Source organism: Mastigoproctus giganteus, chromosome 8 (assembly GCF_048544385.1).
Source record: "Mastigoproctus giganteus isolate SK-2022 chromosome 8, ASM4854438v1, whole genome shotgun sequence".
NCBI classification, from domain to species: Eukaryota; Metazoa; Arthropoda; class Arachnida; order Uropygi; family Thelyphonidae; genus Mastigoproctus; species Mastigoproctus giganteus.
This window is the reverse complement of record NC_143582.1, coordinates 72,899,123-72,925,463: the sequence shown is the minus strand read 5'-3', so window position 1 is coordinate 72,925,463 and position 26,341 is coordinate 72,899,123. Positions and strand designations below refer to the sequence as shown.

General features: G+C 37.5%; 1 protein-coding gene across 2 annotated transcripts in view; it reads right to left on the bottom strand.

Annotated features, from left to right (window-relative positions):
• TBC1D5 (TBC1 domain family member 5) overlaps positions 1-26,341 on the bottom strand; it is a 416,292-nt gene that overhangs the window by 214,076 nt on the left and 175,875 nt on the right. For both annotated transcript variants that reach the window (XM_090379490.1, XM_090379491.1), the window contains exon 11: positions 784-834. In XM_090379490.1, coding sequence (XP_090235616.1) covers positions 784-834 — 51 coding nt within the window. The remainder of the gene's footprint in view (positions 1-783; positions 835-26,341) is intronic.

The following is a 26,341-nucleotide window of genomic DNA, read 5'->3' as shown; positions in this document are numbered from 1 at the left end:
AACCTCATTAGGTTTAGGCAAAATTGTTTCTTCCATTTAATCAAGCTGCTTTTTTTAGCAATCAAACTTTAAATGCAGTCATGTGATTGGTATTACCAGTACACAAATTGATTGTTTTAAATTATGTGCAAATTTAAATGAATTGTCTTATAACTGTTGCTTGCTCATATACTTAAAAAAAAACAAAAAAACTGTGTATTGGGGAAAGTAGGGTCAGTTGTGACATTTCCCAGTTAATTCATGTATTTTTACTGACTCTGTATGGCTCATTAATGTGTCACCAAATTTCAATTCCTTAAAAATTGTATCACAAGGCCAAATTTCTATTCCTTAAAAATTGTATCACAAATGCATCACTAGCAGTCAGGAAACACCAAAATACAGTATTATAAATTTTTAAAATAGGTAGTACAGGTTGCACCTTAACATAGCACTGCCTTAGCTGTCTCCTTGTCCTTCAATCAGCTGTCTCCCTGTCCTTTATCGTTGCAAATGTCCCTTTGTCATGAAGCTGCAAGAATAGTAGCGGTGAAGTGTTTCACATCACCATTACTGGATCAATTTATTAAAAGACCAAAATATTACCATTAGGTTTCATGTGCATTACTATTAGCTGAGGATCTGCAAATCAGTTTCAGTAGCATATCCTTAAAATGCAAATGATATGGATTTCAATCTAACTGTCTAAAACTCACAGATGGTATGGCTCTGGATACCAACTAGAAATTAAAACTGCATATTAAAATATAATAATTGTGTATCATAACTGCTATTAATACTTACTATGTATCATGTTCTGTATAGTATGGATTGAGGAGAACACTGATTTCTTCTCTGCAAAAAAAAAAAAATTAATAATAATAATAAATAAAATAAAATAAATAAAAATATCAAAATCAGTAGGGATAATATATGTTTGTTTTGTTTGTTATTTGTTTTTAGGAGCTTGTTTGTTTGTTTGTTTGTTGTTTGGTTTTTAGGAGCATTAGCAACTAAGGCCATATTGCTCCGGGATATGCAGTGGTCATTCCCTGACCTTTCCGCATCCTCCATATTTGGTGGTGACGGGCTCGAACCCCGGTCTAATCAAGAAGCATGTGCTACGCACTGCTGCTCCTTTCCACCTGGCTACGGAGGCGCCTGGTTTTTAGGAGCATTAGCAACTAAGGCCATATTGCTCCGGGATATGCGGTGGTCATTCCCTGACCTTTCCGCATCCTCCATATTTAGTGGTGACAGGCTCGAACCCAGGTCTAATCAAGAAGCATGTGCTACACACTGTTGCTCCTTCCCACCTGGCTACAGAGGCACCTGGGATAACATACAACCATACAAAACCTCTAATTCAAAATGTAGAAAAACAAAAATATTATGAACTTAAAAAAAAAATCAGGTTCAAGTTATTCAGTATTAAAAAAATAACCTTTGTTTGCAATTCTGGACTCATCCAATTTACAAAACTAATTTGCTACTAAAGAAAATACAGGAAAATTACATATTAACAAATTTATTTTACCAATAATAAATGACTGCAAGTGTGTCTGTTTTAGTTTACTACCACATAAAAAAAAAACAACACATCACTGTGTATGGATTCCAATTTTATCAATTTTTATTTTCAAGGACTGTGTGCTGATGTGTGTGTGCGTTAAACAATATATTCAAGCAATTTTTTTTTTTATTCATCATACCATTTTATTCAACTGAAGAACACAAAATTTTGTTTAGAAACAGAAAGTAACTCTTGTTTTAATTTACTTCCACATTTAAAAAAACAAAACTAACACCAATGTGTAAAAGTTTCAATTTTACTAATTTTTATTTTCAGAGACTGCATCTGTGTATGTTTAAGAATAATGCAGGGTGATTTTTTTTATTCATCATAACATTAGATTCATCTGAAGATCATAAAATTTTGTTAAGAAACAAAAATTAACAAAAATTATAATCAGCAGTGTAGGAAAATTCATGCCACGATACATTCAATGTGTCCATGTTTATCGATAATGTGTCACAGTCAATATTAGTAGTGACAAATGATGCAAGAAAGCAAGCTTATACAGCATCAGCCAAAAAAAAAAAAAAAAACCCTTCCAATTTCATCTATCCACTTAAATAACGACAGATGGAAATTTGTTCCAGCAATCCGCTGGCTACAGACAAACTTCCACACATCTATTCTACAACCATCCTTCTTCAATATGAATTTAGGCCCCATTATATGCACAGTTTCAGCAAAAGCAAGAATCTCATCGGCTTGCTCAACCCTTTCAAAGTCTGAAACACCTCGATCAGATCATCTCACAGATGCTCAAGTCTTCAGAAGCTGCAATCTGCAAAACTGAAGTCTTTCTTGGTAACAGCACCCTTTTGTTCCCCTCACCAATCTCACTGCCCTTCTTCTGTACCCATTTCAGCAGCTCTACATCCTTCCTAAAATGGGGGCCTCCAGACCTGTACGCAGTACTGGGGGTGTTGCCTTATAAAATGAAATAATCACCTCCTTATCCCTACTGGAAAAATTCCTCTATATTATTGACAAAACCCCATAAGCTGTCCTGGCAGCCTGTCTGCACTGCTCAGAGAACTTCATATATGATTGCACAATTACCCCCCAGGTCTTTTTCATTCTGCACTACCCTGAGTGTAGTACCACACAGCTGATATGGGTTTACTGCTACCCATATGCAGTACTTTGCATTTGTCAATATTAAACTTCAGTTGCCATTTTTCAGCCCATCTCCTAATTTTTCTAGATGAAAAAAATGCTCCGAAGTTCCTACAACAGAAAAAATTATCTTCAATTACTTTCTTCAGTGCAGGAATGGTTTTTGGATTCTTCTGAAACACTTACCAGGAATGGCTTCTGTAATCTAAAGGGTATCACATACCTAATGAAAACTTTTGCAGCAAAGGAAGAAATCCTTGATATTCTAGATTTTACTGAATTGGAGAATTTCCCTTGGATACACAATAACCTTATGAGATTAAAGAAGATGGACTCCTTTTTCATCAACAAAGCAGCTGTAAATTGGTGAAATTAGTTCAAAATTAACCCTGGTTTTTTGATTCAATCTAAATGAATAATGGTTCCACTTCAATTTATTGCAAGGCAATTTGTTGTACAACAGTTCGGTACATGCAACAATGGCATTCACAAAATTGTTTCGTACACCAAAACAATTTGGTGAATGACATTTCACCATATGTGACAATTTGGTGAAAGACAACTGGCGGCTACAACGATTTGGTGAATATGACAATTTGGTGAATGCATAAAAATTCAGTGTATCACACAGAGATCTGAAATTAACAAAATCAATGAAAAAAAAGGTTTAGGAAACAAAAGAAATTTTGGCAAATTAGAAAGGAGAAAAAAAAAATTAGAAAAAAGAAAATAAGCTAGAAGAAAATTATGGGTGCAGAAATCAGGTTAAAAGAAAGAAATTAAGATTATGTTTGTAAAAGCTGTTAAAACCATACACTGTTTCAGTAATGTGGATTGGTTGAGGGTTGCAAAGTTGAAGAAATTCATTTACACTCATCTACACAATTTTCAGGGAAGCTTACCAGCAGACCTTTAACTCATCAATAGTACTAGCCTACTATTAACTTCCTTCAAACACATTACCATTACCCAGTCGTTATCCATTAATGATCTCTATTTTTTGTCTCTGGAACGACTGCCATCATGTGCATTTCTTAAAAAATGCAACTTACAGAAGTGAAAATAAAGTGCAAGCATGGTCCTCTTGTATCCCAACCTTCACCATGGCACTTTTTATGTGAAAGCATCTATGGTTTCACATAAAAATTCATTTCATTAGTTAAGAAACACATAAAAACCAAGGAAGTGAAGCCAGTCGACATCGCTGAACAGTGCAGTGTTGAGTCAGTTTGGTGTGACATAAGCATTGGGAGATCAAAATTGAGAGTAGGAGTGTGCTATAGGCCTAATGTCTCTGATGAGTATAATAAGAAATTGTACAGGGAAATAGAGTGGGGCAGTAAATCAGAGAGTCTTATAATGGGAGATTTTAAATTCCCAGATATTGACAGGAATTTGGGGGCTGGTCACTCACACACTAGCAGGGCTTTTGTGGATTTATTGGATGATTGTTTTCTACATCAGCATGTTCGGGAGGCAACTAGAGGGAGTAATACTCTTGATTTGATTATCAGCAGTGATTCTTCATGCATTAAGAATCTGCAGATAAATGAACCACTAGGTGGCAGTGATCACAGTGTGCTGAAGTGGGATTTACTCAAAGAGGTAACTACCATTAGGGGTAAAGGGAAGGGTTATTGCTTCCGTAAAGGCGACTACGATGGACTGAGACAGTATTTAAATTCTATACAGTGGGACCAACTGATGATGTTACCAACAGCAAATTCAAAATGGGAAGCATTCAAAGAACTTATCTTGGAAGCTACTAGGCTTTACATACCAACTAAGAAATATTGTTCAAGGTTTAGGCCAAAATGGATGTCAGATGAACTAATGAGGCATATGGCAGAGAAGAAAAATGCATGGGATACTTACAAATTAACACATGACACAGAAGCCTATGATAGATACAAGTTGATATGCAACCAAGTTACAAAGGAGGTTAGGCAGGCAAAGGCAGATTATGAGAAATCCTTGGCAAGGGATGCAAAGAAAAACAAAAATGAGTTTTTTTACTTATGTAAACTCTAGAAGGAAGGGGATGAATCAGATTGGTCCACTTGATATTGATGGGTCAACTGTTGATGATCCTACTCAGGTAGCTAACAAACTAAATGAATATTTTGCATCGACATTCACACATGAGGAGTTATTCAGCGAGGGGAATGCCAGAGGTGTATTCAACTCTAGCAGTAAGCTACAGAATCTTGAAATAACTGGGAGTAAAGTGGAGGAGAAACTGTTGAGGATAAACTAAAGAAAGGCACCCGGGGGTGGATGGGATCTATCCAGTTATATTAAAGGAGACAGCAAAGGAAGTAAGCAAACCCTTAGCCATAATTATGAGCGCTTCCTTGGACTCAGGGGAGGTACCCATAGACTGGAAATGTGCAAATGTGACCCCAATTCACAAAGGAGGATCAAAGGCTGACACAAGTAATTATAGACCTGTGAGCTTAACTTCTGTTCCAGGAAAATTAATGGAGGCACTGGTTAAAGAAGCACTGCAGGATCATTTAGACAAGACTTCGGTTATAGCTCGGACACAGCATGGCTTTGTTAAGGGGAAGTCTTGCCTGACTAATTTGATTGGATACTATGATGCAGTCACAAAAGAACTGGATGCAGGGAAAACTTTGATATTATATACTTGGATCTTAGAAAGGCTTTTGATACTGTTGCACATGGAAGACTGCTACACAAATTGGAGCAGTGTTACTTGGAGGCAAATTGTTGCTATGGATAAAGGGGTGGTTGAGGGGGAGAAGACAGAGAGTGGTAATCAATGGACACTGCTCATCGTGGACTAATGTTATTAGTGGAGTCCCTCAGGACTCAGTGTTGGGTCCATTATTGTTTTCTGTATTTATAAATGATATTGATGATGGTATATCAAGCTTAATGTCCAAGTTTGCAGATGATACAAAGGTTGGCAGGGTTGTCAAGGACACTACTGACACTATGCTGCTGCAACAGGATCTGGAAAGGTTGAGCAGATGGGCTGAGAGGTGGCAAATGAAGTTTAACATTGACAAATGTAAAGTACTACACATGGGAAACAGCAACCCCAGAGCAACGTATCAACTCTGTGGTACTACACTGACAGTGGTAGAGAATGAAAGGGACTTGGGGGTGGTTGTGCAGGCAGATAGGAAGTTCTCTGAGCAGTGCAGATGGGCTGCAAGAGTAGCTCATGGAGTATTGTCAATGATATACAGGAATTTTTCTAGCAGGGATAAGGAGGTGATTATTCCCTTGTATAAGGCAATGGTCAGGCCACACCTAGAGTACTGTATACAGGTCTGGAGGCCTCATTTCAAGAAGGATGTAGAGCTGCTGGAACGAGTACAGAGAAGGGCAACAAGATTAGTGAATGGAACAAACGGGTGCTCTTACGAAGAAAGGCTTAAGTTTTGCAAATTACAGTATCTGGAGACTAGGCACCAGCGAGGTGATCTGATAGAGGTGTATAAAGCCTTGAATGGTTTGAGCATGCTCAATGCTGATGGGATTCTTCCTCTTGCTCAGAATAATCACCTGAGAGGGCATAAATTCAAATTGAGGAAAGACAGATGTAGGATAGACGTGCGGAAATTTGCCTTTAGCCAGCAGGTGGTTGGTTGGTGGAACAGACTTCCATCCCTTGTAGTGGAGGTTGATAGCCTAAATAAGTTTAAGGCTCAGCTGGATAGGTATTTTGAACAAACAGAGGGGTGAAGTGGAAGTGGGTTTTTTTTTTTTTTTTTTTGGCTGATGCTGCATAAGCTTGCTTTCTTGCATCAAATGCCTCTACTAATGCTAATGGCAACACTAGAGTAAAATCGATTGGTAACGAAATTTTCTTGTAACAGAAATGATGCAATTGATTGGTAACAAAGAAATCTGACCATTCAAATTTTAAATGACGCGAATGATGTCACTTCCTAAATGGCGCCAACAATGCTAACTCAGTCACTAACGTTGATTAGGTAGGGTAAGTAGTTGATTCCGTAGAGTAAGTTCATACTAAGATAGAGAAATTACATCACTTCCTAAAGGCTGATAACTCAATCACTAATGTTGATTCGGTAAAGTAAGCAACAGGTACTAATATTATGCAAGAATAAAGCTTCGAAGCCACTGAAGAAGTCTCTCATGTCGAAAAGGAATGAGTTCAAAAACATGGAGAATGAAAAAAATGCAGACTTAAATAAAATCTGCAAATTTTATTAAAAAACATTCTTTCACACAAGACCATTTCATTGCTTAAGATTTAAACAGCTTTGATTCAGATTCAAGAATGCAACAATAAAACAATCACTTCAACAAACAATAACTTCTAGCAGGAGTTTTTGGTTATGACGTCATACTAGTCAACAAATGGATTTCGCTAAGTACTGAATTGTAAAAATACCTATAAAAGTATTTCGAAGATAGCTAAAACTTCAGCTGAGGGAAATCAAGGGATGTATGCAAGAATAAAAGCTTCAAAGCCATGGAAGAAGCTTCCCCTGTCGACAAAAGAACAATTAAAAAACAGAGAAAATGAAAAAAATGTAGAGTTGAATAAAATCTGCTTCTCAAGATTTTGATCAACATTAACCTTCTATATCGACTTCTCATCAAGAAGCTCGACCGTCAACATCACAAAATTATATTCAAGAACATCCTGAAGATTTTGATCCAGAAGATCTGAGTTCAAATGAATTACCTGAGGATTTTCAATTGATTCCTGAACCAGTTATTAATCAAAGCAGTTATTAATCAGTCCAAACTAGAGTTTGAACAGGCTAAGAGTTGAAAACTTGCTTCTTGCCCTAATGGTAGCCGAGCATTCTGGTCTCTTGCCAAAGCTATTGGCCGCAACTTTTGCCCAACTCTGCTCCCACCTCTGTCCAAACCAGATGGTTCTGTTGTCACTTCAGCCAAGGATAAAGCTGACCTGCTAGCATCCCATTTTTCTTCCAGCTCATGTATTAATGATCTTGGTAAAACACCTCCCACCATTCAATGCCTCCTGTGGTCTTCCGTCAAAAGGATATCAGAAGGATTTTGATGAATCTTGATGCTAAGAAAGCTCCAGGTCCTGATGGTATTTCCCCACTTGTTCTCAAAACTTGTGCTCCTGAACTTACTCCTATTCTTTGCCACCTTTTTTCACTTTCTTATTCCAAATGTGTTTTTCCTTCTGCTTGGAAATTTGCTCATATCCAGCCAGTTCCTAAAAAGGGTGACAAATCCCTCCCATCCAATTATCGTCCCATTGCAATTACTTCTACTCTTTCTAAAGTAATGGAGAAATCAATTAACCGCCAACTCTTAAACTACCTAGAAACCTTCCGTCTGATCAACGATCGCCAGTATGGATTCCGTCAGTGTCGATCCACTGGTGATATTCTGGCTTATGTTACCTATTTATGGACTAATTCAATGGAAAGGTTCGGTGAAACACAAGTAGTTGCTCTTGACATCTCAAAGGCTTTTGATCGTGTTTGGCATAAAGGTCTTCTAAACAAGCTTCCATCTTATGGTTTGCCAACTGTTTTTAGTAATTGGTTATCCAGTTTTCTCTGTGATCGCTCACTGAGGGTGATGGTAGATGGCTCTCTGTCTTCTAACTTCTCCACTAATGCCGGTGTCCCCCAAGGTTCAGTTCTTTCTCCCACTCTTTTCCTCTTGTATATCAATGACCTTCTTCCATTGACTGGAAATCCTATCCATAGTTTTGCCGATGATAGCACATTGCATTCAACTTTCCATTTTGAGAAACCTTGTCCTGCTCAATTAGCTTCAAGTTCTCAAAAATCTGCTGCCAATTCCTTAAATGCCGATCTTCAGGTAATTCTCCAGTGGGGCAAAGACAACTTAGTTGATTTCAACCCTTCTAAAACTCAGTCTTCTCTTATATCTCGCAAAAAGGATTCTTCTGCTCCTATGCTTATCTTTAGTGACACTCCGATTTCTAGGCAAAATGATATATCTCTTTTGGGGATTACCCTGACTTCTAATCTCTCTTGGCACAAGCACATTACAAATATTGCTTCCTCTGCATCTAAAAAACTTGGTTTTCTCTTTCGCTCTCGGCGTTACTTTTCTTCCAAACAGCTGCTCACTCTGTATAAAACGCAAATCCGCCCTGCCATGGAATATTGTTCCCACATCTGGGGTGGTGCCCCCAAAACCTCTCTCAGGCTTCTTGATTCCATTCAGAAGAGGGCAGTTAGGTTAATTAATGATTCATCTCTAACAGAGTCTCTCCACTCGCTTTCTCATAGACGTACTGTTTCTGCTGCATGCCTCTTCTACAGATACTTCCATGGGCACTGTTCTTCTGAATTGGCTTCTATAATTCCCGCTCTCTCTTTCAAAACAGTCCGAACACGTGCCGCCACCAGCCAACATCCATTTACTGTCCAACTTCAAACCCACAGAACCAACTTTTCATCTTCCTCATTTATTCATTCAACTGCCGTTTTCTGGAACAACCTTCCTTCATACGTATTTCCTGAAAATTACAATCTACAGAAGTTCAAGTCCAATGTCAACAAATATCTTCTTTCGTCTTCTCAACCTCCAACCCAAGCACGGTACTAAGTACTATAGGTTCTAATACCTCTCGTGTTTGGGGTTCTCATAAAAAAAAAAAAAAAAATCACTTTTGTACTTCTTGTGAACACGGTAACAAACAGAATAAGTTGGTCTCGTAAAAGAATTTATAAAACAGTTTTAAAGTTTAAATTGTGTGTGAATTAATGGATATTTATTTGTTTCGTGGTTTTTTAGGTTTTTGCAATAATTGTTTTTCAATTCTCCTGGTGGCATGTGATGTTGGTTGGTTTTTTTGGGGGGTTGGTGGCCGCCATCTTTCCGATTCGCTTGGCGTGATATGAGAATTGAAGGCATGATGATTTTAATTAATAGCTATTTTAATTTGATTTATGACTATGCACGTGGGGTAGGTTCATATTATAATCATTCGCGATTGAGTGTTGAGAGATTAACAGTCCTACTAAAAAGGCATGAGGTTTCCTCTTATAATTTAAGAATAGGAATTAAATAGAAATGGGGATAAGATACAGCCCTGTTGCACACCTTTTTGAATTTCAAAGCAATCTGTATCTCCAAATGTTGTTCTGACAGTTGCTTCATGGTTAGTGTGCCATGATGTTAATTAGTTCAACCAAGTGCGCCAGTACTGACAATTCTATCAAAGAATTCCACAATTTGTCGTATTCAACAAAATCAAATGCTTTGGTATAGTCAATGAAGCACACATCTTTCTGAAATTCATGGGCTTTTTCCATGATCCAATGGATGTTAGCGATGTGATCACGAGTGCCTCTTCCTTTGCAGAAACCAGCTTGAACCCCAGGCAGTTCTGTTTCCATGATTCTATACAAATTTGCTTGATTTTCAATTCAATCTTGCTTGCTTGCATGTGATATCAAGGCTATTGTACGGTAGTTCAAGCAATTTCAGGTGTCTCCCTTCTTCGGGATTGGAATGAACACTGATCTCTTCCAGTCTTTTGGCCACATATTGCTTTTCTAGATCTCCCAGTACAAAGCTGTGATAACTGAAATTATAAGAAGTGTTAACAATTCTGTTGGTATTCCATCAATTCCGGGGGCTTTTCTCCTTAGTAGTTGTTGCAACACTCATACTACCTCTTCCTCTAAAATATCCAGTTCTAGCTCATCCTGCACTTTCACTTCAACCTGTTGATGTTTGTTTTTATTTGCATATAGGTCTTCCATGTATTCCTGCCATCTTTTCCTAATTCCTTGTTGATCATTCAGTTCATTTCCATCTTAGTCTTTTACTGAACCCTTACAAGCAGTGAAAGGTGTCAGGATCTTCTTTATTTGCACGAAGAGATCTCTCGTGTGCCCCTTTTGTCACTATCTTCCATTTTTTTACAACGTTCGTTCCAGTATTTTTCTATCTTTTCTGGCTGCCCTTTGGAATTTTGCATTAAGCCTTCTTGTCTCATCTCTATCACCAGCAGCTTTAGCTTTTCTTCTTTTTTCAGCAATTTTGATGGTTTCTCCTAAGATTAACAGTCCTACTAAAAAGGTATGAGGTTTCTTCTTATAATTTAAGAATATAAATTAAATAGAAATGGGGATAAGAACTTACTCAATTTCGTACATTTTTTTTGTATGGGATGTATTAATGGGCTGTTTCAGTGACGATGTTTCTTATTTCCTCCCAAAGTACGTCTGGTTGCTTTTCCACAGTTAAACAAGTCGAATCTGTTTTTTTATCTCAACCGCATACAATAGTGAAATTTTATCCATGTCATATTTCCGTGGTGTAGCAGTCGTTTTGATGTTACAGAATTTGAGCCTGACTTTGGTTACTGAGATGGTGATCCGAGCAGCAGTCAGCACCAGGTAACTTTTTCACTGAAAAAACAAAGTTTTCCATCTTTGCCTGCACATGATGTAATCAATTTCATTGCGATGCAATCCATTTGGCGATGTCCATGTATACAAACGTCACTCAGGTTGGATGAACCATGCGTTTGTAATCCTTAATCAATTTTACTGACAGAACTGCATCAGGCAGTTTCCTGCCTTGTTCCTATCCCCCAGACCAAATCTGCCAATGACTCCATCTTTTCTGTCTCCTATTTTTGCATTGAAGTCTCCAAGAACATATACAGTCTTTTTTTTAGTGTTTGACTCAGTGCATCCTGAGTTTCAGCATAAACCTGTTCAATTTCATCTTCAGTTGCATCAGTTGTTGGTGCATAGACCTGAAGAAATGCGATTTTAAAAAAATTTTCTTATACAGATTGCCATTACTCTGTCACTTACTGATCTATAACTTTCAATTGATCTGGAAATTCTCTTGTTCACTATAAATGCCACACCATTTCTCCTGATTTTTTCATTCCCAGAGCAGTAAACTGCAAAATCATCTGACTGAAAGTAGCAATTTATTTCACTGACACCAAGGATGTCAATCTTGGTCCTAACCATTTCTCTCTTAATAATATCCAGCTTTCCATAATTCAAACTCCAAACATTCTATCTGCAGATCTTATGTGTGTTTTTGTTTAGCACAGACTGTTCCTTCCATCATGGGCTACCTCAGCAAACAGGCTTCCCGAAGTCTTTAACCAAGTTGTGTTATCTGTACCCACATTACTAGAAACAGGTCATCACTCTTCTCCAATAGCACGTTTGATACTTTCCAGCATGAAGGGTCCACCTTCAGGTACCATCTCTTCTGATAAATCCTTGAGAACTTTATTAACTTCTGATGTTCATAAAGTTTTCTGGTGAAGAATACTGAAGTAGGTCACCATGTCTTTCTCCAGTCTGATATATATATATATAAAAAGGTGTATATATATATATATATGGAGATCTGGGTACGAGAATAGCCTGTGCGGACGAAGCTCTTTGACGCTCTTGGAACAGAGAAGTTTTTCCTGATTTATTTTCTGATTTATTAGCTTAAATTGTCATATTAACTTATTTCTAGAGTAGCTTTATATTCCTAGTTACGATACTTAGTTTAAAGTTTAACTTAGACAGAGATTTTGTAGGTATTACTTAGTATCGGTAACGGTATCAAATCCACGTGTTACAAATTGAACAAGAGGTCTTTTTTTTTTTTTAACCAAATTTAGTCGATTTATTAACCAATTGTTATATTAAATTATCTTCTATAAGTAGATTATAGACCTAGTCAGGATCCTTAGTTTATTCTAAATTGAGATAGCAAGATTTGGAAGCTAATCAATACTTACGAGTCCGTAGAAGTACCGTTCGTGAATTCCCGCCATTTTTACACGATAGCATAACCTTAGTGTAGTATAGTGCATAATATAATATTGTCAATTAATCAGTAAATCTATTAATCTTGATAAACTTTATTGTCAATTAAATTGTACTTTTAACTCTATATATATATAACGACTTAATCGTAACAAATAATTAATACATAACTATAGTGGTACACGTGATACGGAAGTTATATAAAGGGAACTCGTAGAAAACACTAGATACCGAAAAAATAAATATAGCGTTATAACTGTTTTGGGATATAACTTAAGGATTTAATTTTGTTTTGAAATTTTATTGAATTAAATCGGAATCATGACTCAGACCAGAGCAGCAAAGCAAAAGGCTCAAGCTAATGGGAGTGCTGTGGTTCAGGGGAGAACTGAGGGGGGTAGTTGCCCTCTGAATCACAGTCTTTTAAAATGCATTGTTTGCTTGATGTTTGCGGAGCAGTCGGGTACGGGACATGATACTGCCAAGGGGGATGTTTTGTGTGTGCACGATGTAAGGAGTGCAAGGAAATCAGGCAACAACTCAGCGCTGTTATGGGCCTTTATGAGAGCTTGAAGGACAGGGTGGATGCCCTCGAAGGAAATAAATTGAGGGGCCCATCAGGCTCTCAGCCGCCCACATCAACGCCAGAGCTTGCACTTGGTCATCAGGCAACACAGAGGCAGGCCCCTAGGCAGAATGTGCTGGTCCCACAGGAACTAGTAGTTGTTGGTGACTCTATTGTCAGGGAAGCGGGGAACATGCTTTGCAAAAAGGATAGGTGGAATAGGACCAGGGTATGTCTGCCAGGGGCAAAGGTTGATGACGTTGTAGAGCGGATATCACCTTTTAAGGGCACAAAAGGTGTATAGTTGTACACGTTGGCACTAATGATATTAAGAGTAGGAGACCGGCGGAATTACTTAGCAAGTACAAGTCACTGTTGAAAAAAAGCCGTGAATTAGGGTTGAATTTTAAAGTGTCTGCAATTCTGCCCAGACACGATAGGAGGGAGTATATGATGAGAGCCTTGTCGATCAATTTGGCCCTGGAGGGATTGTGCAAGGCTCAAGTGGTAGAATTTTTTTCAGCCTGGACTGTACTTGTTAACAGGAGAGATTGCTTATACAGGAATGGGATACACTTAAATAGAAAGGGTGCAAGAATTTTTGCTGATGCTGTCGAGGCAGAGTTAGGTGGGTTGAAAAACTGCTAGTTGGGGGGGATACAAGGACTAATAGATTAACAGTAGCCACTGGCAGAGGTGGAAGTGATTCTTGCACTGCTTCTATTGAAATGAGCAGAAGCCTGAAAAACAAGAAGCAGGATATTTCAGAGACTGCTGGGAGTCATTGCGGTACAAGTAAACACAGGGGTTGTGTTAGGGTAGCCAAGAATAGAAACAGGTGCATGTATACCTGCGTGTACACCAATGCTAGGAGTTTGGTAAATAAATTTGATGAATTTAAGGTATTGCTCAAAACATCAAAGGCAGATATTGTTGGGATATCAGAGAAGTGGTGTCACACAGATATAAGGAATGCGGAACTGGAATTTGGGGAATACAATGTGTATAGAAAGGATAGACGGGACAGGAGGGGAGGAGGGGTTATGCTATTAGTTAAGAAACACAAAGTCCAAGGAAGTGAAGCCAGTCGACATCGATGGACAGGGCAGTGTCGAGTCAGATTGGTGTGACATAAGCATAGGGAAATCAAAATTGAGAGTAGGAGTATGCTATAGGCCTAATGACTCTGATGAGTATAATAAGATATTGTACAGGGAAATAGAGTGGGCCAGTAAATCAGAGAGTCTTATAATCGGGGATTTTAATTTCCCAGATATTGACTGGAATTTGTGGATTGGTCACTTGCACACTAGCAAGGCTTTTGTGGATTTATTGGATGATTGTTTTCTACATCAGCATGTTCGTGAGGCAACAAGAGGGAGCAATACTCTTGATCTGATTATCAGTAGTGATTCTTCATGCATTAAGAATCTGCAGATAAATGAACCACTAGGTGGCAGTGATCACAGTGTGTTGAAGTGGGATTTACTCAAGGAGGTAACTACCATCAGAGGTAAAGGGAAGGGTTTTTGTTTTCGTAAAGGCGACTACGATGGTCTGAGACAGTATTTAAATTCTATACAGTGGGACCAACTGATGATGTTACCAACAGCAAACTCAAAATGGGAAGCATTCAAGGAACTAATCTTGGAGGCTACCAGGCTTTACATACCAACTAAGAAATATTGTTCAAGGTTTAGGCCTAAATGGTTGTCAGATGAACTAATGAGACATGTGGCAGAGAAGAAAAATGCATGGGATACATACAAATTAATGGGTGACATGGAAGCCTATGATAGATATAAGTTGGTCTGTAACCAAGTCACAAAGGGGATTAGGCAGGCAAAGGCAGACTACGAAAAATCCTTGGCAAAGGATGCAAAGAAAAACAGAAAAGAGTTCTTTACCTATTTAAACTCAAGAAGGAAAGGGATGAATCAGATTGGTCCACTGGATATTGATGGTTCAACAGTTGAGGATCCTGCTCAGGTAGCTAACAATCTAAACGAGTATTTTGCATTTACATTCACGCATGAGGAGTTATTCAGGAAGGAGAATGATGTAGGTAAAGTAAACATTGGCAGTGAGCTGGATGATTTTGTAATAACTGAGAGGGAAGTGGAGGAGAGATTGTTGAGGATAAACATAAAAAAGGCACCTGGGGTGGGTGGGATCTATCCAGTTACATTAAAGGAGGCAGCAAACCCCTAGCCATAATTATGAGAGCTTCTTTGGACTCAGGGGAGGTACCCACAGACTGGAGATGTGCAAATGTAACCCCAATTCACAAAGGAGGATCAAAGGCTGACACAAGTAATTATAGACCTGTTAGTTTAACTTCTGTTCCAGGTAAATTAATGGAGGCACTGGTTAAAGAAGCACTGCATGATCATCCAGACAAGAATTCAGTTATAGCTCAGACGCAGCATGGTTTTGTTAAGGACAGGTCTTGCCTGACCAATTTGATTGGATACTATGATGTAGTCACAAAAGAACTGGATGCAGGGAATAACTTTGATATTATATATTTGGATCTTAGAAAGGCTTTTGATACTGTTGCACATGGAAGACTGCTGCACAAATTGGAGCAGTGTGGCATTGGAGGCAAATTGCTGCTATGGATAAGGGGATGGTTGAGGACAGAGACAGAGAGTGGTAATCAATGGACACTGCTCAACGTGGACTAATGTTATTAGTGGAGTTCCTCAGGGTTCAGTGTTGGGTCCGTTGTTGTTTTTGGTGTTTATGAATGATATTGATAATGGGATATCAAGTTTAATGTCCAAGTTTGCAGATGATACAAAGGTTGGCAGGGTTGTTAAGGACACCACTGACGCTATGCTGCTGCAAGAGGATCTGGAAATGTTGAACAGATGGGCTGAGAGGTGGTAAATGAAGTTTAACATTGACAAATGTAAAGTACTACATATGGGAAACAGTAACCCCAGAGCAACGTATCAACTCTGCGGTACTACACTAACAGTGGTGGAGAATGAAAATTCCTGCTCTGCAAGAAAGGCCAGTGCCTAGTCTCCAGACACTGTAATTTGCAGAACTTAAGCCTTTCTTCGTAAGAGCACCCTTTTGTTCCATTCACTAATCTTCTTGCCCTTCTCTGTACTCGTTCCAGCAGCTCTTGAAATGAGGCCTCCAGACCTGTATACAGTACTCAAGTTGTGGCCTGACCATTGCCTTATACAAGGGAATAATCACCTCCTTATCCCTTCTAGAAAAATTCCTGTATATCATTGACAAGACACTATGAGCAACTCTTGCAGTCTATCTGCACTGCTCAGAAAACTACATATCTGCCTGCACAATTACCCCCAGGTCTTTTTCATTCTCTACCACTGTCAGTGTAGTACCACAGAGTTGATACGTTGCTGTGGGGTTACTGTTTCCCATATGTAATACTTTACATTTGTCAATGTTAAACTTCACTTGCCACCTCTCAGTCCATCTGCTCAACCTTTCCAGATCCTGTTGCAGCAGCATGGCATCAGTAGATTAATTAACAACCCTGCCAACCTTTGTATCGTCTGCAAACTTGAACATTAAGCTTGATATACCATCATCAATATCATTTATAAATACAGAAAACAATAATGGACCCAACACTGAAGGCCTCCACTAATAACATTAGTCCACGATGAGCAATGTCCATTGATTAACATGTCTTCTCCCCCTCAACCATCCCTTTATCCATAGCAGCAATTTGTCTCCAATGCCACACTGCTCCAATTTGTGCAGCAGTCTTCCATGTGCAACAGTATCAAAAGCCTTTCTAAGATCCAAATATATAATATCAAAGTTATTCCCTGCATCCAGTTCTTTTGTGACTGCATCATAGTATCCAATCAAATTGGTCAGGCAAGACTTTCCCTTAACAAAACCATGCTGTGTCTGAGCTATAACTGAAGTCTTGTCTAGATGATCCTGCAGTGCTTCTTTAACCAGTGCCTCCATTAATTTTCTTGGAACAGATTAAACTCACAGGTCTATAATTACTTGTGTCAGCCTTTGATCCTCCTTGCATTCGTCTAATATCACGGTCACATTTGCACATCTCCAGTCTATGGGTACCTCCCCTGAGTCCAAAGAAGCTCTCATAATTATGGCTAAGGGTTTGCTTACTTCCTTTGCTGCCTCCTTTAATATAACTGGATAGATCCCATCAACCCCGGGTGCCTTTTTTATGTTTATCCTCAACAATTTCTTCTCCACTTTCCCCTCACTAATTACAAAATCATCTAGCTCACTGCCAGAGTTTACTTCACCTCTGGCATTCCTCTTTCTGAATAACTCCTCATGTGTGAATGTAGATACAAAATAGTCATTTAGTTTGTTAGCCACCTGAGCAGGATCCTCAACTGTTGAGCCATCATTATCCAGTGGACCAATCTGATTCATCCCTTTCCTTCTAGAGTTTACATAAGTAAAGAACTCTTTTTTGTTTTTCTTTGCATTCTTTGCCAAGGATTTCTCATAATCTACCTTTGCCTGTCTAATCTCCTTTGTGACTTGATTACAGACCAGCTTATATCTATCATAGGCTTCCATATCACCCATTAATTTATATGTATCCCATGCATTTTTCTTCTCTGCCATGTGTCTTATTAGTGCATCTGACATCCTTGAACAATATTTCTCAGTTGGTATGTAAAGCCTAGTAGCATTTTGAATTTGCTGTTGGTAACATCATCAGTTGGTCCCACTGTATAGAATTTAAATACTGTCTCAGACCATCGTAGTCGCCTTTACGAAAGCAAAAACCCTCCCCTTTACCCCTGATGGTAGTTACCTCTTTGAGTAAATCCCACTTCAGCACACTGTGATCACTGCCACCTAGTGGGTCCTTTATCTGCACATTCTTAATGCATGAAGAATCACTACTGATAATCAGATCAAGAGTATTACTCCTTCTAGTTGCCTCCCAAACGTGCTGATGTAGAAAACAATCATCCAATAAATCCACAAAAGCCTTGCTAGTGTGTGAGTGACCAACCCACAAATTCCAGTCAATATCTGGGAAATTGAAATCCCCCATTATAAGACTCTCCGATTTACCTTCCCCACTCTATTTCCCTGTACATTGGGCCTATAGCACACTCCTACTCTCAATTTTGATCTCCCAATGCTTATGTCACCCCAAACTGACTCGACACTGTACTGTCCAGCGATGTCGACTGGCTTCACTTCCTTGGATTTTATATGTTTCTTAACTAATAGCATAACCCCTCCTCCCTTCCTATACTTTCTGTACACATTGTACTCCCCAAATTCTAGTTCTGCATTCCTTATATCTGTGTGATACCACATCTCTTCATAGTGTGTGTTTCAGTGTGGTACATTGCAATACATGAATGATGTTGTTTCAGTGTGGTGCATTGCAATAATTGACATAGGTTCTTTGACAGCATTACATAATGTAGATTTTGCAAATTTTAATAGAAATATTTTTTTTTGTAGTTAAAATTTCAGAATCAAAGAAGAAAAAAAAGCAATTTCTTTGGAAACTAAACTAAATATCGTACGACGTGTTGAAAGAAAATCTGATGTGGCACATTCTTTAGAATTAGCGCAATCAATTTTAACAACCATACTAAGTCAATCAGAAAAAATAAAACAGTCTGCTCAGAATTGTACAGATGTTACAGTGGCAAAATTAACTCGCTTAAGGAATCCAATTTTAGAAAAAAATGGAGAAAATGTTAAGTTTGTGGATAGATGATATGTCACAACGTCATATGCCTTTAAGTCAAATGGTGATTCAAGAAAAAGCATTATTTTTGTTTTATCACTGAAATCTAAAACTGAAGAAATTACGGAAACTTTTGGGGCTTCTCGTGGTTGGTTCAAGAAATTTGAAAAACGGGTCAGGATTCATAGTGCAAAATTAACAGGAGAAGCTGCAAGTGCAGATGTTGAAGTTGCAAATAAGTTTCCAGAATAATAAAGGAAATAATTGAACGTGAAAATTTTCCACCAAATCTGGTGTTCAATGTTGACGAAAGCAGTTTGTTCTGGAAACGGCTACCATCAAAAAGCTTCATTTCTATTGAAGAAAAATCAGCTGCTGGGTTCAAAGCAGCCAAAGACCATTTAAATTTACTCTTTGGCTCAAATGCCTCTGGCAATTATAAATTAAAATTGTTATTAGTTTACCATTCAGAAAATCCGAGAGCATTAAAAGGTAACATAAAAATGAATCTACCTGTAATATGGAAAGCAAATAGAAAAGCTTGGGTTACCAAGGAGTTATTTACTGACTGGTTTGTTAACCACTTTTGTCCTGAAGTAAAACGGTATTGTCAAAAAAAACAACTTTGAAGGAAAAGTTCTTTTGTTGTTACACAATGCTCCAGGACATCCTACTGATCTTAACACGTTGGACACATGCATTTCTGTCAAAGTTGTTTCTTCCAGCAAACACAACTTCCCTGATTCAATCATTGGATCAGGGAGTAATAGCATTGCTTAATGTTCGACGCAGATAATAAGCTTTAAATGTAAGATAATAAGCTTTAGATAATACAGCTTTTTGGAAAAACTACACCATTAAAAATGCAATTGAAAACTTGGAAAGAAGTCACTAAAAAATGCTTAAATGGAGTTTGGCACAAAATAAGGCCAGAAGTTGCACAGAAGAAGAAAATAACATCCAAGAATTAGAAATGAAGTTATCCATATGGCTCAATCAATAGGTTTCGAAAATGTCGATGAAGAGGATGTTAGAAATTTATTGAATGCAGAAGATGATGGTTTTTCAGTGGAAGATTTAGAAAACCTTGTTAGCAATGAAGACAAAGAAAATGAAGATGAAGTTAAAGAAGTTCCTGCCAAAAAAGTATTAACAACCAAAGGTTTAAAAAGGTGCTTAAATGACATTGAAAACATTTTAAATTTTTTTAGTGAAAATGATCCTGATTTAGGAAGAAGTGTTATTGTTAAGCGATCAGTGTTAAATGCAATAACTCCATATAGGCAATTGTTAAACAAAAGAGAAAAAAAAGCATAAACAATCAACTTTAGACTCATATTTTAAAATGTGATTTCACTTTGTATGTAAGTTGACTGTTTATTTAATAAAACTTTTCTTTGTTCGAAAAAAATCTTTTCATTTTCTTTACGTAGGAACGTATCCCTATTCTGGCCATAGTATTTTTACCTCTGAAAACGAAGTTTCGCTTAACGAAATAATTTCGTGGAATGCATCCTATTCGTTAATCGAGGTATGACTGTGTGTATATATATATATATATATATATATATATCCTCTGGAATTTGAATAATAGGCACAGTATACTCTCTGCATACGTAACATTCACAGATTATATCTACTGCTAATTTTATGACTAAAGAACTGCTCTTAGCATATTCAAAATTGAGTTTGCATTGTTTGTTTGTTTGTTATTTGGTTTTTAGGAGCATTAGCAACTAAGGCCATATTGCTCCGGGAATATGTGGTGGTCATTCCCTGACCTTTCCGCATCCTCCATATTTGGTGGTGACGGGCTCGAACCCCGGTCTAATCAAGAAGCGTGTGCTACGCACTGCTGCTCCTTCCCACCTGGCTACAGAGGTGCCAGTTTGCATTGATTAATAACTTATTTTACAACTGTTGTGAGCTTTAGTGTAGGTTAGCGGTTCCCAACCTTTTTTGACTTGCGAACCCCTTTCAGCGTAAAAATTTTTTTTTAGCGAACTCCTTTCAACATAATATTTTTAAAGCGAACCACTAAGCCTATATTCTCTGAAATCGTATAATATTTCTGAATTTTTATTATAAAATATTTCCAGTACTACGTTTTTATAAGCGACATAAGTGTAACAATAAAAATTATTATTGAGTATCATTTATACTTTATAAAGTAGTTATTATTCAGTCCAAACTAGATTTCGAACAGGATAAGAGCAGAAAACTTGCATCTTGCCCTAATGGTAGCCGAGCATTCTTGTCTCTTGCCAAAGCTATTGGCCGCAACTTTTGCCCATATCTGCTCCCACCTCTGTCAAAACCAGATGGTTTTGTTGTCACTTCAGCCAAGGATAAAGCTGACCTGCGAGCATCCCATTTCTTTTCCAACTCATATATTATGATCTTGGTAAAACACCTCCCACTATTCCCAACACACTCCATTCAATGCCTCCTGTGGTCTTCCGTCAAAAGGATTTTGACAAAACTTGATGCTAAGAAAGCTCCAGGTCCCGATGGTATTTCTCCACTTGTTCTCAAAACCTGTGCTCCTGAACTTACTTCTGTTCTTTGCCACCTTTTTTCACTTTCTTATTCCAAAGGCGTTTTTTCTTCTGCTTGGAAATTTGCTCATATCCAGCCAGTTCCTAAAAAGGGTTACAAATCCCTCCCATCCAATTATCATCCCATTGCAATTACTTCTACTTTTTCTGAAGAGATGGAGAAATCAATTAACCACCAAATCTTAAATTACCTAGCAACATTCCATCTAATCAATGATCACCAGTATGGGTTCCGTCAGTGTCGATCCACTGGTGATATTCCGGCTTATGTTACCCATTTATGGGCAAATTCAATGGAAAAGTTCAGCAAAACACAAGCAGTTGCTCTTGACATCTCAAAGGCTTTTGTTCGTGTTTGGCATAAAGGTCTTCTAAATAAGCTTCTGTCCTATAGTTTGCCAGCTATTTTTTGTAATTGGGTATCCAATTTTATCTCTGACTGCTCACTGGTTAATGGTACTCTGTCTTCTAACTTCTCCACTAATGCTGGTGTTCTCCAAGATTCAGTTCTTTTTCTTACTATTTTCCTCTCATATATTAATGACCTTCTTCCTTTGACCAGAAATCCTATCCATTGTTTTGCTCACGATAGCACATTGCATTCCATCTTCCAGTTTGGGAAACCTTTCCCTGCTCAAACAGCTTCAACTTCTCGAATATCCACTACCATTTCCTTAAATGCCGATCTCGTGGCAAAAATAACTTAATTTCAATCCTTCTAAAACTCAGTCCTGTCTTATATCTCACAAAAAGGATTCTTCTGCTCCTATGTTTATCTTCGATGATGCTCCGAGTTCTAGGCAAGACCTTGGGGATTACTCTGACTTCTAATCTCTCTTGGAATAAAGCACATTACAAATATTGCTTCCTCTGCATCTAAAAAACTTAGTTTTCTCTTTATCTCTTGGCGCTACTTTCTTCCAAACTGTTGTTGACTCTGTAGAAATCGCAAATCCGGCCTACCACGGAATATTATTCCCACATCTGGAGTGGTGCCCCAAAAACTTCTCTCAGGCTTCTAGATTCCATTCAAAAGAGGGCAGTTAGGTTAATTAATGTCTCATCTCTAACAACAAAAACAAACAAATTATGATATTAGGGTCACCCATAAATGATTACGTCTACCACAATAAATATATTGTGTCTGAGACAACTAACTCAGCCATGGAGCGAAAAAAGCCCATTAAAATTCCTCACATCATCGAAGGGATTCGAACACGGGCCTTTTCCACCTGGTGTGGGGATGATGGTGACAATACCATTGTGCTACCCACGCAACAGTCTCATCTCTAACAGAGTCTCCCCACTCTGTCTCATAGACCTTTCTATAGATACTTCCACGATTCTTCTGAATTGGCTTCTATAATTCCCTTCCCTCTCTCTCTCTCTCTCTCTCTCTCAAAGCAATCCAAACAGGTGCCGCAAGTTACTGTCCAAGTTCAAACTTACAGAACCAACTTTTCTTCTTCCTCATTCAATTTCTGTTTTCTGGAACAACCTCCTTCTTATGTATTTCTTGAAAATTACAATCAACAGAAGTTAAAATCTAATGTCAACAAGTATCTTCTTTCAACTTTTCAACCTACACACAATATAAGTAATATAGGTTCTGAAAAAAAAAAAAAAAAGTACTTGTACATAACAATGGTCCTTGAGAATCAAAAAAAAAAAAGTTAGTATGGAAAACATTTATTTAACATGATATACCGTAAAATAGTAAATTAATTTTACTTTATTGTTTATCATTAGTTATATTTTGTAGTTTACAATAATATACCTATATAACTCTAAGCAGAGCCATTATAGAATTTTCACGACCCCCCCCAGGGGTTCGAGAACCACCAATTGGGAACCACTGGTGTAGGTAGAAAATGAAGCTGGAGATTGGGATACAAGTCAATTGCAATATGTTATGGTTGATTTGATTTTGGTTTTTATGGTGCATGAGCAACAAGGCCATGATGTGCCAAGTCCGACAATATGCGATGGCCTTATCTTAAAGAACATTAACAAATCTGTTGGAAAACCAAAGTTTAAATAAGGGTGCAATTTTAGATTGAAAAATGAGAAAAAAGGGATTTCAACACAATAAGAATAATTTCCTTGATAAGCTATGAGCAGACAATGCAATTGGAAGATTTAAAATTGTAATCAAATCACAGAAAAGAGGAACAGAAAATTGTGCAGATCATCTCATTGAACTTTCTTGTGATGGCAAGTAACATAAGGCTGGTAATGGCTATGGGGGGAGAGAAACTCCATTAGAGAAGAGACCATCACCAAGTTGTGATCTAAGGCATCTAGAGGACTACAAACAATGTACTTTTATTGGTTACTGAAGGGTAAGAGATAGTGTTGGTGAGTGGTTAGAACTGTCTAGTATTCTAGTAGATTAATTAACAAGTTCTATTGTTTGTTATATCACTTAGTACATTCAGTTTAGCATATCACTTAGTACATTCAGTTTAGCAGTACATTCAGTGTAGCAGTACATTTTATAGTGTAGCATTCAGGTTTAGTGCTGTAGGACTAATTCCTTTTTTCCATTAATTGAAATTATGCCTAGAACTAAAGAAACATAGCATATGATGCAGAGCAGTGATGACTTGGTTCTGGGGGAATTGCTAAAGACAGCTGTTCTATCAATTAAGGCTTTATTGCTTGCACTGTTGTGTAGCATGTATGCAGACTTCACTATAGTTTTGTATAATGCTGCATGAGGCAATTTGTTTTTTTTTTTTTTGAGACAAAATTTTAGTGAATTCTGTACCCCACACATTAAATTCATTATCAATAAATTTTTAGAAAATTTAGAATCTATGTCATTAATTGAAGTGCTTGAAGAAAGGGTTCATTGCCCTTGAAGAAATAAAATCAAGGGACTCATCAAGCACTCAGCTGCCCACCTTTGCAGATGATAAGCTTTCCTGGCTGCCTGGTAAAAACATTGGTAAAGTCTTTAATGATCAGTGACAAGCAGTACCCCCTCCAGGATGACTTAAACAGGATTTGAAGCTGGTCAGAGAAGTGGCATCTTTGTTTTAATGCTGCTGAATGCAAGGTCTTACACCTGGGGAATAGCAACTTCAAATTATACACTTGGTGGGGCTGAATTAAAAATCGTAGAGGAGGAAAGGGATCTGAGAGTTACAATACGGGCAGATAAGCATCCTGAACAGTGTAAACAGGCAGCCAGGAAAGCTCATGGTGTCCTATCAATGATTTATCGAATGTTATCCTGCAGAGATAGGGAGGTAATACGTAACCAGATTTGGAAAACTGTGTTCAAGTGTGGAGACTTCATCTGAAAAGAGACATTGAGTTTCTTGAAAGGGTCCAAAGATGGGCAACTCAAATGATGAGATTAGCAAAAGGACAACCATAGGAAGAGAGACTCCGATTAAGTGGGCTAGAGCTTGGCAACCAGGTGCCTCAGGGTGACTTGATTGAGTTTTATAAGGTGAGGGAGGGAGGGAGGGAGGGAGAGAGAGAGAGAGAGATATTAGTAAAATGAATGAAGGTGGAATTTTAACTGTTATAAAGAATTCCAGAACTAGAGGCCATAAATTCAAATTACAAGGGATTTTAGATTGTAGGAAGTTTTCTTTTAGACAGCAAGTCATTGATCGCTTACCATATTTTAGCAAATATTATTACTAGTTTTTTAAATATTGTGTGTATATTAGGCATCCTTGTGTGTCTACCTAACTATCTATCCACAAAGCTATTTAGTTTTACTATTTATTTAGTTTGGCAATGTTATTCTTCATTATCTTTTTGCAAACTTTGAAGAACAGCAGCCTCTGTTCAATAAATTTTTTAAATTTTATTTTTATGTTACACAGAGTAATGTTTCTTTATTTGAATCATTCAAAAAATTCTCTGCTACTTTTCTTTGTGCTCTTAACCAAAGACTTTTGATACTCTGCCTTACATTAAAAATCCACCTTCCCCAATTAACTTGTTTACAGACTAATTTATACTTAAGAATACTGCAGGATTCAGAGTCCCCTGATAATTTATAATCATACCAAACAATTTTCTTCTCTGCCATCAAGCTCATAGTTCATCAGATATCAATTTTGGTCAACATCTTAATAAATATGATAAACATTACTAAAGACGGTTCTAAGGTTGCAAATAGAATGTGATCATTTTGTAGTTTAATTTAATATCAGTTATCCCTTATTAAATTTATTTATATGAATGTATAGAAGTATGTTCCTTCATATTTATCATCATAGCCTGCATTATTATGCCTTTTAATAACCAAATTAGGTCTAAATCTTCAACAATACCTCTTCATATAAAAAGCTTAGTCGCTTCCATGATTACTTCCCTGAACACTTGCCATTTGCTTTTATTAACATGAGTTGATTGCACTGAAAATAATTTCAAAAATGTCTGACTACCTCCTTTGCAAAAACAATCTCTTCAGATTACCCTTGACACTAGTTAGTGTCAGTAATGCAGTGCAAAAAAACCAGACGTATTTTGCTGCACCATCCAAAAAAAAAAAAAAAACTAAAGCCCTAACTGATATGTTTCCCCTCTTCACATAAGTACTGATCAAGTAGGCTTTTGGATTTCCCACATCATTGATCTGAACTACCCATGGAACCAACTTGTGCCAATAATTAACAACTGGCTAAAGAACAACTTCCTACAATCAAGTCTATAACTCTTATTTTCTTAGAATTGGTTTGAATTGGATTGGTTCTACCATCATTTAACACTATGAAAATCTCCTTCTTTCATTTTTTCCATCTTCCTTTTTAAATTAAAAACCCAAATTTGACCCCTACACCACAAAGTTACCAACTTTGTGGTGTAGTTTGAATTGGTTCTACCATCATTTAACACTATGAAAATCTCCTTCTTTCATTTTTTCCATCTTCCTTTTTAAATTAAAAACCCAAATTTGACCCCTACACCACAAAGTTACCAAGCTTTGTGGTCCACATATTCAAAGTCATTCTGGAGTATTACATCGCTTCACATAATAGTCCATATATAGTCCATTCTATATTGTCATATCATATCATAGAACAGTCCACATATTCGAAGTAATTCCAAAGT